Here is a 15,155-nt window from a genome sequence, read left to right as displayed (position 1 = left end):
AAAGTCGAATCATTAAAAAGCCCAAAAGTTTGTGTGTGAAGTTTGTAATAATGACGTTCTTCGGTGTTTGATATTGATAAAAAAGTACAGTTATATTGCCGTCTGCCGCCAAGACTGGTAAAACTGTGGGTCATGAACATAATATTACAATAGTATCACATAATGTGTGTTGGACTCGAGGGTATGACGTACGTAGATGATTACCATTATCGTTATGATAATAATATAATATATTACGTTTTTGTCATAATTTAAACAATTTCGTCGCTTTTGTCGCGACTGCCGTAGATAACGATTTATAATATAAAATCGCGTATATTTTTAGTCCACGCGGCACTGCTGGCTTTAAAACGCGCCCGGTTTGTGTTCTTTTCGTCAATGGGTTTTCGGTGTGCGACGACGAGAGAAACAGCGCCACGGAGACTATCTTATCCTTATCGGTTCTCGCTTGACGTGTTTACGGCAGGCCACGCGTTTATATTGTTCGGAAAACGTGTCATAACATTTTTATTTTTGGCTGTTGACGATGACGCGCGCACCCACCGCGCACGAGATCTCCGTTTGATTATACTGTTGGGATTTTCACAGACAGTGTTCCGTGTGCCGAAAATACTCCTAATGTCATATTATTATTATTATAAAGACGTGTCGGCTGCGAATCTCGAAAAATTTAGTCGTCGTCATCGTCGCCACGCCGCCGACGATCGACGATTAGACCGATGGGCAACGAGTTATTGACACCTGTTATTATTTGCACGCAACACACGACTAATAACGGGCTGGAGGCTTGAGGTTGTGTATTATCAGAAAAAAAAACGATACGAAAACAAAATTAATAGGTCTTTTCGAATCTTCTGAACGTAATATTATTATATAAACGTATTGAACGACGCATATTATTTAAAATTTAAATCCGTCATCTGGCAGCCGACGGTGGGACTGCTTGAATTTCCAACCGAACGCGTTTGCTTATTGTTTTTAACCATTTTAAATTTTTATTTTTCGGAATTTTTTCCTTCTTTTTATTCGGAACGTTTCTGTGGACGTGTATGCATTAATTGCCGCCGTCGCAATGCAGTTAGGAAGTTATGATGATGATAATAATATTATATGCCACATAATATTATCCTTGAGTAAAATCGGTATTCGTCGATGTGTGTGTGTGTCGACTATACATGGGTAATATTTTTGTATAATATAATATTAATATAATTTATTTCGTCGTCATCGTCGTTGAATGGCCAACGAATAGTGGACAGGATGAGTGGTGTGTGGAACGGGACGGGGGGATACGGTCACTCGATATGTTTTATTATTATTTATTATTAACGACCGTTTATGCGTATATGGTGGTATACGTTACGCGCGTGTTCGTACACCGGCGGCAACGATTTTCTACTCGGGTCGAGACGGCGGTGGGTTTTATTTTTTATTATTAAGAATGCGTTTTTTGCGTCGTGCGTCGATATTGATAAGCGCGGCGCGTTTGGCGCGAATCGATTCAAGAACGAAACAATAATTCATATTATATTATTATCGTAACAGTATTATAATAAGTAATAAATAATAAGTTTTCAGTGCGTTTTTGAAATTTCGAAATTGTCGTCGATTAGTTAGGTTAACCCATGTTGACGTCGAGTTAAAAAACAAATTAAAAACAGTTAACTTATGTGGACACTTCTATAAAAATTCGCATCTCCCAAAGACGAGCAGGCAAAATGGAGCTTTGTAAATAATGTAAACACGAAATAATTGCACAAAACATTATTATGTCGTCCAACGTTTTAATTCGTTGACAGGCTTTATATATACCTCCCCTCCATCTGCGGAAGTACGTACTATCCCTTCCCACGTGGGATACATATCTCAATTGGCACGTACGGACCTTGGGTAGACGCGCAAAAAATCTACACGCGAATAGACAAGGTCGAAATAACGAAATTTTTTGCCACACACATACAATTTTCGGCATAAAGACAATGTCGTATCGTTGTACACAAACGCATTTAATGTTTTTTTTTTATTATTATTTTACTTTCCTGTTCTCTTTTCGTAATATACATATAACCAGTCGACGCGAGTTCATTACCCAATAAGTCCTATCAGGTATATATATATATATATAATATCCTAATAATATAATAATAATAATAATATATTAACACGTTATGATGTTTCGCTATATTTTCCAATTTTTTTCATTTATATACTTTACACGTGTGTATGTTTCCCGGACGATATTCTTATGCATATTGCATGTGTATATATATATATACAACATAGGTATCAATTGAATGGGAGTGATAAATTTTGATTAAGTGTTTTTTATTTCCCATAGCCCGGTGGCAACGTGCCAATTACACGCGATCCTAGAACCTGCGGCTTGCTAGTAATTTACACAGAATGTTGTTCTATAAGCCGTTTGATTTTAAGTTTCGAGTAATATTATAATAATATGACGTCGTCTTCGTCATAGTTGTGAGCAAGCCAGTACAAATTATTCGTAAATTACCTGTCGTCGTCACGTATTAAAACTTAATTAAAACGTAATTCTATGGTTTTCAAAATTCGGACACCTACGATTGATAGATCAATGATGTTCTTCGGGATTTTCTGTATATTTTCGAAATCGCCACAGTCACGACGACAACGACGACGATTAATTTTCACGTAAATGAGTGTGTGATTTTTCTTTCCGTTCTAGCCACCGCTAGCACAGATTGATTTCGATCATCGCGCTGGTAAGTACATTGCACGCGGTACAAACGAGTCTCCCCTCTCCGGTTACTCGTCTGCTGCATACACCGACCGACCGACCGTCGGCGTCGGTGATTAAAATTCTATTTCTTATATAAAAGTCGTCGGTTTTTAATTTTCTAATTTATTATTCCCCACCACGGGCGCCGTAAAACGGAACGGACACACGCACTATAAAAAACCGAAAAGAAACAACCCGAAAACCCTATCCTTCAATTACGTGTACATGCGTTTCGGGTTTAACAACATTCCAACGTCCATTGTCGGCATCCGGGCCCCTCGTCTCTCTGACAACAACCCGGTTAGTGGTACCACCGCCGCTGCGAAGACTACGACCTGGCTCCACCCACAATCTTCTCCGAACGCATTATACATTATAATAAACAGCCTGAGATGCTCATCAATCTCGCAATAAAATCTCTCACCTCCGAGCCACCTCCAAGGCTAAGCCAATGGTCGCCGTTGTTATCCCTTGGGTAATTGACTGCTGCCGCGCCACGGCGGCGCGAGGAAACGCTATTATGTATATATCATCCCTCGCGATTGGGATTGGGATAAATACTCTCGACCAGTCAGCCAGCCACCCGGAGGCACATTCCATCGGTGGTAGTATATATATATCCTAGTCGTTATGATTGCTGCACGCACACATATACATAGCATAGCATTCCCACGTATTATTATTATTATTATTATTATCGTCGTCGAAGTCTTAGTCCAGGTCTCTACCTAATTTATAAATTAATTTCTCGCCTTGTTCGATCGCGCGTCTTAGACGCCGCCGCCAGCACCCCGTGACACACGTGTGCGGCGGCGCTCTGTTTAATTTAGTGCTTCGTATAGTCGTTTTTCGTGTCCTGCGAACGGGTCGACCGGACGCATATATCACGCGCGGTCCAAAGGAAATGTCCGAAAACGCCGCCACTTGTCGTCGTTACGCGGTGCAGTGTGCATGTTACAGGTCCTATACGTATACTGAGAACATATTATAGTCCCATATAACAAAACGGTGGTCCCCCGGAAACTGTGTATTGTATATACAAAAACCCGCCGCCGTCGGTTTCTTCCCATGGTTGTCGTAAAAATTATTTATATTTTATCTACCCCATTAATGATTTCACTCGACGAACGAGAACACTGCAGCTCGCAGCCACTTCGCGTCTTGTGTTGTAGTCGAGTACCTCACCTATAATACATAATATACCTACCTCCATGCAACGCAATAGTACCTACATATTATTATTATAATGGTACATGAAGGCGTATTGTTTATGCACAGTGTTTGCGGCGTATGTGAATGCCGCGACCGCCTCCACCGGTATTGTCCGAGACAATAAAACCATCACACATCAAAACAAGGGAGGATGGTCCTCTCCTGAATTTTTTTTTTTTCAAAAACGTGTTGAATTTTATTATGTCGGGTGGGAGCGACGTGTTTCGTGTGTAACCGTGTCTCGACTTTGGCACCCTGTAATTACTCGTCAACGTCAACGACGATTTGACTTGAGGCGACACGACACCGGTTTTTTCGACAAAAAAACAGATAATTTCATAATTATATTGTTTTACAACTGATGTAAATTATGTAATATCAAACAACTGAGCAACGTGGTGCCGTATTATAATTTTTATAAATGTTCATATGGATTTATGTTACTTATCTCTATAATCGATCTTTATTATTCCGTTGACGGTTGTGTGATGTGTTTCGTTTACGACACAATGGATATAATATTTTAAGTCTTCGCTTATTCTTCTAATAATTATTCCAATTGACTACGCGTAAGAATGATATTTTGATTTTTAGTGAGTTAGCCGTACACGCTGAACTTAGTAAAAAAACCTAATATATAATGTATACGTATATTATGATTTTTATGTAGTATTCAAACTTCAAAGGTTGCTCGTACTGTGGAAAAAACATGTAATACGTATTATATATCAAACATTTTATTTTTATCAATATTCTTTTCCGGTTCAGAGATGATAAACGGTGATTACGAGTGAAGAATTACTCGTGTAAATAAACTGCGTTCACAAATTAGTCGAAAATAATATGACGATAAAAATGGTAATAAAAATAATAGGTGTTGGTTTATTTGGAATTCTTAGTACACGAGTACAGTTCGTTGAAATTATTTTTTATTATTATAATTGAACGGTTGCGTTGTCGTTCTCCGAAAACCTACCAACTTATGCGTATAATTCATACGCTCAATAATATGATTATAATATTATAATTATGTGTCTCGTACTCAAATCGAAAACGTTATTAGTTAGGTATTAATTATAAAAACTACGTTGTGCTATTAAATATATTATTAAATTGATTATTCTATACGTCTTATAGTGTTATATATGTTCATAATTAGTATATATTATTCTATTTTACTTTGTGTTATAAACGTTGTGTGTTATTTTTTGTTGCGCAGGTCTGCGAAGAGCAAAAGTGCCAAGAAGACATTTTTCCATTGGCTGTCAACTATATGGACAGGTTCCTGTCGGTAAATCCGATCAATAAAAATCACCTACAGCTGCTGGGCACCACTTGCCTGTTGGTCAGTTCTAAACTTCGAGAGTCCGACTGCCTTTCCGTCGACCTTTTGGTTCTGTACACGGACAATACTATTACTTCTGAAGAATTGTTGGTAAGTCGTCTGCTCGTTATATTTTCACGTTAAAGTTATCATTATCGATGGTCGGTGTTTTCTTGTCTCCATCACAGTTCATTGTCAATTGTCATTGCAAACCCATTGTTTTGGTGTCGTCTCCGCTTACTATTGTTTGTTTGTGTTCGATGACTCGAATCTATTTTTTTTTTTTATGTTTTCTTGAGCAATGGATATTATTTTAGGGTATTTTCCTGTTAAATTCGTTCTAATAATAATGTGTATTTTATTTTTATGCATCCGATAGTTCAAACATATTTCGTAGTTATTTTTCAACTATAAATATCTTGGTATCAGGAATGAACATGAAATCGGGTTTTATTATTAGGTTTTTTTTCGTCGGATATTATTTCAAACGCATTATTATAATCTCGATGTTATTTTCGCAAAAAAAAAAACTGTCAATTATGCACAGTGAATTCATTCATTTTGGTATACAACATAATAGACATAATGAATTATGAAATACACGCTTTGTTGAATTTGTTTTCTGTTTTTTTTTTTTAAAGTAAATCGGCGTAGTGTTTAGTATTCGGTGTTGCACACAGACCGCCAACGTATTTTAACGACGAATTACACAAATACAAATAAACTGAAATTCGTTTGGTCGATTTGGCTCGAATAAAAGAAACATTTTATTTATGTTCGTGTGTGTGGAAATGATAAAAAATAATATATGTTTCATCGAATTTATATCGTCGCGTATTTTACTTGGTATATTGTTCGATTCAATCGGTTAGAAAACATAAAATTTAAAAACTACGTCACGAACGCCGTATGGTGGTACTGTGGTGGTATGTGTAGGTATGTGATTTCGTGCCTTAAAAACGTAAAAAAACCAGTCGGACGGCGATTACCTCGTAGTTCCATTTCCATTTACCATCTATATACCCATTTTAGAATGTTTACATATTTTAATCGATTGTCCATAATATTGTAATAGATTTGGAATAAATATCTGACGTGGTGGCCGGTTGGGGTTTGCAGAAATAATAATGGTCATACCGCGTAGAAATACGAAAAACTCGTAAGTCTTGCGTCACGAAGGTGGGTGTGGGGAGGTCAAAGGGGAAAGCGTAATTTCGGGGTATACCATTTCACGTGAATGTCTGGCGACGAAATAAGATCTCTCCGCCGTCGTTGGGAATTAATATTGTTGTGGGGGCTACTCCGACGCGCGCGAATCTTGTGTGTGGTGTGACCGGCCGACTTGGTAGCTTGTATTATACGCTCAGCTATTATAATATTTTTTTTTCGCGCGTATCGTATTATTTTTGTATCGCAGTTGCGTGCGATCTCCATACAACATCAGTCAGCGCGATACTTTCGGGGAGATCAAAATAATGTGTATCGATTGAAAAATAAATACTTAAGATACTACGATCGAATCCCTATATCGCTGGTGTGTTTTGGATGTAATTAATTGCGGGTGTGGTGCAGAGGTGAGGCGGAGACGGGTAAATTTCCGGAGTTTGTGTGTACCCGCGCGCGATATTAGACTCCGCCACCGCAGACGAACACGAAATTGGGCGACAAAAAAAAATATCTGAATAAATTATAATCAACCAAGAGTGGTGTTACCACCGCGCCGCCGCCGTCATCGATTATCGTCGCCGTGAGAGAGTGTACCTACTTTTTTTTTATATAGGAGTTATGCTAATAAAGGGCGGTGGCGGCGTGTGGTACACGCCACGGCGGCGCAGGAAACGTTAGCCAGTTTTTTTTTTAAATTCCTCCTATCTCCCGCGCGCGTGCGAGTGTGTGTGTATATTATGTGTGTCCTTCGTGATTTGGGCGCGCACAGAAGACCACCACAATGGGTGTAAAGTGTGCTAGACAGAGCGAGAGAGAGTGTTTATGAAGGAGAAGAATCTATCGCTCGCTCGCGCGCTCACACTTCTACCACCTTATATTATAGAATATATATGTATATTATGTATAACAACCGAAACGAGAATGGTCGAAAAACCGAAATATTATTACCGCGTGTCGTCGTGGGAGGATTTTGTCGAACAAAAGGCGGCGGCGGCGGCGGCGGCGGTAATAATAATTATTATTATTGTAAAGGAGACGGATCGGGGACGGGATTCGGGAGGGCGTAATAGAAATGAAAATAACGCGTAGTACGTATGATGAAACGAATCGTTTCAAGAACGAAGCGCCGCCGCCGCTGTTGGACACCGCGACCGTGACGTACACAATTGTGGATTATTCGTTAAGATTTGATAAAAAAAAATGTCCCCATTGAAACTCTCCGTCGTCGTCTTTGTTGAGTAAGGTTTTAGCATAATCAATCTGTCAAAGTCATTGTAGGAAAAATACGTTTCCTCTTAAAGGTCGACAATTTTATAATACGCGCCGTGTGTGGTGTTAGGGACCAGACTTATCGAATATCGATTAACCCGGTCGATCAGATCAAGTATCGGTGGGTAATGGGTATGCGTCGGACGATGGTAAGAATGGTATTACAATAATAACATCGATAGGAATACATTATTATATTTTATACTTATTATACAGTACCGTTAAAAACGAAATCTTTTTATCTCCTCGATCGGTTCTATATTATTATTATTATTGTCGTCGTAAAACAACAAACACGCAGACGTACGTCGTATTATAAATTGTTTACCTTTTATATGTGCCCGCAGACGAAGTTGTTTTTGTTGTTTAAGCGCGCGACGTCGACCGGATGCCGTCCGTAGTCGTGTTTTCCTGGCCGCCGAAATGTTCGGTTTGGAATTTTTACTTTGTTTCTTTTTTTCATTCGGGCCGACGACTATAAGTCGAATATTATAATTCGACCCGACCGGAGTCTAGTATACGTGCAGAGAAAGGACCGGGTCGGGTCGCGTGCGTACACGCGTGTGTGTTGGTGGTGTCTGTCGGGCGTCTTCAGAATATTTTATTTTTTTATTATTATTATTGTTGTTGTCCTGCGTTGTAGCTTTGTGCCCTGCGGGTGGGTGTATTGACGACACTATTATTACCACGATTATTACTACGTATCGCTGGTCGCATATAGTCGGAGCCAGAGAGCAGACTTAGCGCTCGGCGTCTAGGGAAAAAAAAAAGAATACGTGTTTACCCCTTCGTGCCCACATCCCGAAAAAAATACCGTCTACACAAGAAATGATTATTATACTCATATACACCTATATAGTTCACACTGTCGCCGACGCCACTAGTCGTTTGTTATTGAAATTATTATTTCTCGGCCAGGACCGTCGTTGTATATAGTACGCGCGTATTGTGTGTAATACACGCTAGCCGATGTGTATTGTTGTTTTTATTATTATTATTATTTTTGTGCTTAGATGCCGCCGCCGCCACGTATAAGGAAATCGTGATAATGCGTTCGCGCCACTTTGTTTTTTTTATTCTTTCCTTTCAATAAAAGCCTTCCTCCGAGTCGGGTCGCGCGCGAGTACAATGTTTATCGATTCGGACACACCAAGAGCAGCAGCCTCGCAGGTTATTATTACCGCCACTGCCGCCGCCGCCGTAATAATATCGTATACGCACAATATATTATAATACCTATACTATAATACGTATCTCTCGTCTCACGCGTGGTCCTTAAGCAGGCGCTTGGTTGTTTGTTTGGTTTTTTTCTATCCTCACGATGACTCGTTTTCGGTGGGCGTTACGTGTTGCACCGTATATTATAGTACCTAAGTATACGCGCGCGCACTTTAAATCGCATTAATATCCGCCGCCGTTCGTCAAATTGATACGTAACTTAAGAGTCGTGTGTAATGATGAATATATGTGTGTGTGTGTGTGTGTGTGTGTGTTTGTATTTGGTACGCGCGAGTCGTGTTTCCCTCTAATTGACGGTAAACGTGTCTCACGAGTTCACGACTACGCAGATCTCGTTAGCACAGCCGCCTCTGGTTAGCGCGTCGTCCTTCTTCTCGCATCCGACACTGTCAAACATATTTTTTCGGACGTACAGCTATCAGAAATATTAAAGAAACGCGTTCGAAGAAGTTGTAATATTTTCTCTGTAAATCTTTCATCTCACCCCGACGGTATTTGTAGGAAATTTAATAGAAATATAATAGAATATACGTGTACGATTCGTAGGGTATACATTACAAACTTCGTTGTTATGCACAGCCGAAAAGTCTTGGCCACGTGATCGACGGCCACCACGGTATGCGGCGCGTACATATTTTGGAGTTTCACGCCACGCACCGCAGTCTAAAAAAAAAAAAAAATGGTATTTTATTCGATAAACATGTGTGGATACACCGCACGCATCGACGTTACGTGTTGAATACGAAATGCGACGTTCTTATACAATGTGTGCGTCTCGTATGCGGATGCGTGTGTGGTGCTGCTGGGGCACATGTGTGTGTTATTCATTGGTTATGACGTGTGTGTAGTGTTGTAATGTTTAATGAATGGTGTGTGTAACGATTTTGCGTAAATGTTTCCCGTTTAGGTCCATTCATGTTTCCGGACGATGTCTGTTCGTCTGTAAAAACAAACTGTCGGCCGGTCGGGGTCCCGTGTCTCTGTGTGCGTGAACGGTCAAAGAAGGGCGAAAAAAAAAAACGTGTCACATAAAACTAGTGTATTTATCGTTTTTCGGCTTTCATTCATATTATACGGCAAACGCTGCTGATGGTTACGGCATTCCCGTCGGGACGCACACACTTAAAAACGTTATTATTTTTCCTTTGTCCACAACACTGACGAATATAAAATAATAATCGTAATAGTATACAACAGCTATATTGCAGTATACCGCTCTTTACTGTTGCCTACTCTAAAACCTCCTCCGTCGTCTCTACGCGTACACATCAATATAATGTAATGTATATGCACAACGAACTATATAATTTTATACCTATATCGCTGTGTAGCGTTGTGCCGCTTTTGAAAATGTAATTTAAGAGCACTGTTTGTGTCGGGAAACACTTTAAAATATTTGAAATCCGATTTTATTACGGGCACATAATAACATTACATGTTAACAGTTTACGTAGAATTCACTTCTCGAGATCAATATATACATGTACAGATTCCAAAGGAATGTTGTGCTAAAAAAGCACGTGACCAGTTTTAGATATAAAATTTGGTTTTATTTTTTTATTTATGGGATTAAATCTGTTAGTACATTTTTTTTGTTTATGTTTTATTATTCGTTCGAAGACCAGTTCTGTTGGCTGCGGGTTATACGATACGCGTACCTTCCAATGTGCAGCGTTGCTCAAGTACCTATGTTTTATGTATTGTATAATATATATATATATATATATATGTATGCATATAAAAACAATACTATTATGGTACAAACATTTAACGGCGATGACCTTCGACGGTTGCAGAGTAAAATTGCTAATTAATTTAATTATTATCTATTTTATACTCACGTCATTCGCCATCTCGTTAATAACACAAAATCAATAGTGAGAGAGATATGTGACAGAGAGGGATAGAGCCCGAGTGGAGTAAGTGATTTTGAAAGTATAACTTCAACGCAATAGTACACCATATTATTGTGGTAGTGGACTCGACACCCCCTTCCCCCTCCCCGGAGTTATGTATTTGAACGGACAACAGCGCGTTGTGTGTTGCATACGCGACGCAGGTAGTCATAGTAGTAAAAGTAGTATTAAAGTAATACATAGATAATACATAATGGATAGGCCATCAACCAGAAGCATTCCTGATTGATAAGCTACGGGGGTAAAATAATTTTTATACCATGAACAAGTCTTTTTTTTAATTTAAAAAATATTATAAATTATTTAAAATGAATAATTAATGTAGGTATTTTTATAATATTTATTTGATAACAACTATTAGTACATTGTTCATCCAAAACTACATAGTGACAAGTCAGAATGGTTACCTATTGGTTGCTACAACTGGTAACAATGGTATTGCTGGGGCATATACTGAAACTTCGGGAACGCCGCCCCATGGGTGTTTAGTATAGGAATTTTTTTTTTTTATTATTAAATTTTAAATAAAAGATTAATTGTACACATTATAAATACAACAATACAATATATCTTAAATTTATACCTACCTTCTTTAAGCTAGGAATGGCTTATATCTATCATTATCTAATATATATGTAGTAATAGTCGTGTCACAGTTAGGTTAGGTTATGTTAGGTTAGTAGGTAGAAGTAGTAGTAGTATAGTAATACGCAACAGATGTAATTTTTTTCGCATTCGTGTCGTTTTGCTTTTCCCCGAATCTATTAATTATTATTATTAAGGTCCGGTGGAAAATGTTTTTGAAAGAATGCCGACAATTTTAAATAATATATGGCTTTTGTTGTTGTACAAGGCCTTTGGGTGTGTTTGTGTGTGTATTATGTTTAAGGGCGTTGTTGCTAGCCTAAGGGTGCAACTCTACTCTCGACCTGACCCTGGGGTAACTCATACGATGTTCCTACTTATTTATTTTTTCTTTCTGTCGTTTTCTTGTAACTACTCTGAAGCCTACAACCCAAATGGACGAAACGTTGATTTATGATTGCTTGTTATTCTCGAAATTCCATTAATGCACATTTGTTATTATGTGTATCCTTGGCTCTCAGTGGATATACACTTACAATATAATAAATTGTATGTGAGTATATAACTGTATAGAATCGTTTTTCAAAACTCTGTTGAACAGTGTCAATGGACAATGCATATACATATATTATGTATTATTATTATTATAGCGTGTGAAACATTGATAACAAATAAAGAAATAAACAATGCCGGTTAATATCGAGAGTTATAGTAGTAATGAAATTGCTGCGAGATAATATTTTCCATATGTTCACGTATTGTATTGTATTCAATTCAGTTGTGATGGTGTATCTTCGGACTGGTTTTATCGTTGACGTAAAAATTGATGACATGAAAGTGTGCTTATTGTTGCAATATTATTGTAGTTGATTTACTGTCCTAAAATATATTATAACACATTAAAAGTATTGACGAAGTATTTTTATCCCCTCTCTACATAAGGACAAACGGTTTTCCCAAAACTAAGTTAAAATATAATTTTTCTTCGTCAAACATTCGTGAAAACAACAACAAAATTAAGAAAAATGTCAATCGACATTAATTGCACTGGTACAAAATTGGAAGGTATGAATTGTCACCAATAAGCATAATGATGAGTATTCCGAATATCGTAATACGTTTCATCGTTTTGTTGTGGTCGTAACATAAAACGGAATTTTTTTCAAATGCAAGCTTTGATTTAAACTAAAATGCTAATATAGAGTGCTTCAAAAATTTGTCCCTCAGAAGTTCACAACAAGGCCTCCCGCGTCATAGATGATTGTTTTTTGTGCATAAATTATAATTTTTTGCCAACAGGAAGTCAGCCTAATTGTGCATTTCGTAAATGAAACCACATTAAAAATAGGTCCGTTTTGTTTTTCATGTTGTGCCGCGCCGTTTTGAAACTATATCGAGACTTCAACATATTATACACACACTCAAACAAAATACGTCTTCTTGGGTTACATCACTTTCGTGAAATAAAAAAGAGGATTATAAATTCGATTCGGAGGTGTCTCCCACAGGGGTTGGACGGAGCTGTAATAATCGCATTATTCGGCGTTACACGTTTTTTTAAACGATTTGTACTTTTCTGCGCTGTTTTCGAAATCTGAAATGTTTATGAATTCTACTCGGGAACCTACGTCAGGAAACAGATGAGTTATTATTTTCTCAGTCAATACCGTTTTCAAAATACTATTGAACTCAAAACAGTCAAAAAATAATAATATCCATCAGAATAATGTATCGCTAATTCGATCTTCGGTAATATTTGAACACGTGATATGCGATTGTGTTGTCGTCTGCTACATGATCATTTTTTGTATTATTATTTACGATTCTAGCCTCTCATTGTGCGCCGTGCAGTCGGTTGAATGCTTGCGCGATCGTCGTCTGATGAGACACTTCCGGTGAGTAATTATAATATATATCATTGCGAATTGGCCTCAATGTATATTTTGTTTTTTATCTGGCTGTCTCTGACGAGTGTCATTTTAACGTCGTATTAACGTCGTCGATGTACACTAGATTACGCATATTACAATAACAATAACGAGGTATGATAATAATCATAATATTATACAAAAATACAATACTCGAGACGCGCACGGTTGACGGCGGCTCCATTTATCAGAAAACGCTTATGCCGTCTGTGTGTGTGTGTGTGTGTTTACAATATTTAAATTTTTAAGCTAGTTATGAACATTTTTAAACAATAATATTTTACATACTCTTATAATAACTCGTTTAAAAATTAAATTATTGTAAAAAACCAACAAGTGGACTAGTAGATAAAGATAGAAAATGTTGATTGATCAAATGGCAATTCACTCTGATATTCAAGCAACGGACACAACATTTGAAAGACTGATTTTGGTAAGCGCTGCGTGTTAGTTGAATGGGGACAACACCACGTGCGGGTGTACGACGACGTCCTCTCCGACATATTTTTATTGCTGAAACTCGGTCGCGCCGATCGTAGGTATCGCGTTACACATTATTATTCTATGATAATACTTATACTACAAATATTGCGATAACACAAATAATATCTCGCCACGGTGTGCGGTCCGATCGGGCGATCGTCTCGTCGAGATTTCGTCAAAACCGTTCGATCCGTCCGCGGTGGTAGTGCACGGCGGCTGCGGAGGATTAGGTGGTGGTGGGAGGTCGAAGAGGCGGCGCGTCATGTGCACGGTCCGTTCAATAATAATAATAATAATAATAATAATAGTAATAATAATAATTATACACTCGTCGTCTCACCGCCACCGACTCTCTTGGCTCGCGCGCAGTGCGTCTTTGTCGGTGGGAGGGGTGATGGCGGGGGGTGAGAGCGGGGTGATACGATGATCGTGTGCGGCGCGGTGCGGTGCGGCTGTCAGATAAATTTTATGAATGAAACGCATTCCAAGTGCACGCACACACACACACGGTGCAGCGGCCATATAGTATCATATATAAATGTGTATATATTTTATACATGAATTATTTATATATATATATATTATGTATGTGTTTGTATATAATTTGTATATATATATATTTTATATATATATGGTACTAGGTATTAACCATATGACTGGGACCCCGTCGTCGTACGCACATGTATAATAATAATAATATATAATACGATACAAGTCTGCGCGCGACGTTCACCATTATAAGTTATTATTATTATAATATTGTATACACCGTGCGCGCAACGTGTTCTCATTAGCATTCTCTGCGCGTCATGTGCGGACGTCGTCGGTCGGACCATCGAACGATTATTATATAATATATTTCGTTCGGGTGTTAACTATTTCGTGTTCTTCTTCACGCTTGTCGAAAGTTTATATTGCTTTATCGCAGTTATACTGTATATAGCATAATATAACTGTCCTGATATGATATTATGCATAGTGTTGCAAACCTATATTGTAACCCATAATCTGCAAAAAAAAAAAAAATTGGGGCTTTCCCCTCTAAACTATATAATGTAGTGCGGTAATAAAAATATAAAATTGGTTACAAATTGATTAAATTAGTAAAACTATTTACAACATTTCTAACTCGTCTAAAACTTATTTAGCGTCTATCTCCGTAGTTATTTTTCAAAAACGAAATTTCAAATTTATAAATATCGGGTCCTTTTAGAAAGAATTACTTTTAAAGGGCATAATATACCTCCAGAGCAATAGTTTTCGTGGGTTCAGAT

At 38.0% G+C, this 15,155-nt stretch overlaps 1 protein-coding gene across 1 annotated transcript in view; it reads left to right on the top strand.

The window, feature by feature from the left end:
• The window catches only part of LOC100167546 (cyclin D2-like), a 56,295-nt gene that overhangs the window by 17,941 nt on the left and 23,199 nt on the right, over positions 1–15,155 (top strand). The window contains exon 2 of the mRNA NM_001162284.2: positions 5,190–5,405. Coding sequence (NP_001155756.1) covers positions 5,190–5,405 — 216 coding nt within the window. The remainder of the gene's footprint in view (positions 1–5,189; positions 5,406–15,155) is intronic.

The sequence above is a fragment of the Acyrthosiphon pisum genome, chromosome X (genome assembly GCF_005508785.2).
Source record: "Acyrthosiphon pisum isolate AL4f chromosome X, pea_aphid_22Mar2018_4r6ur, whole genome shotgun sequence".
In the NCBI taxonomy this organism is placed as follows: domain Eukaryota; kingdom Metazoa; phylum Arthropoda; class Insecta; order Hemiptera; family Aphididae; genus Acyrthosiphon; species Acyrthosiphon pisum.
This window is presented reverse-complemented; position numbering and strand designations above follow the sequence as displayed.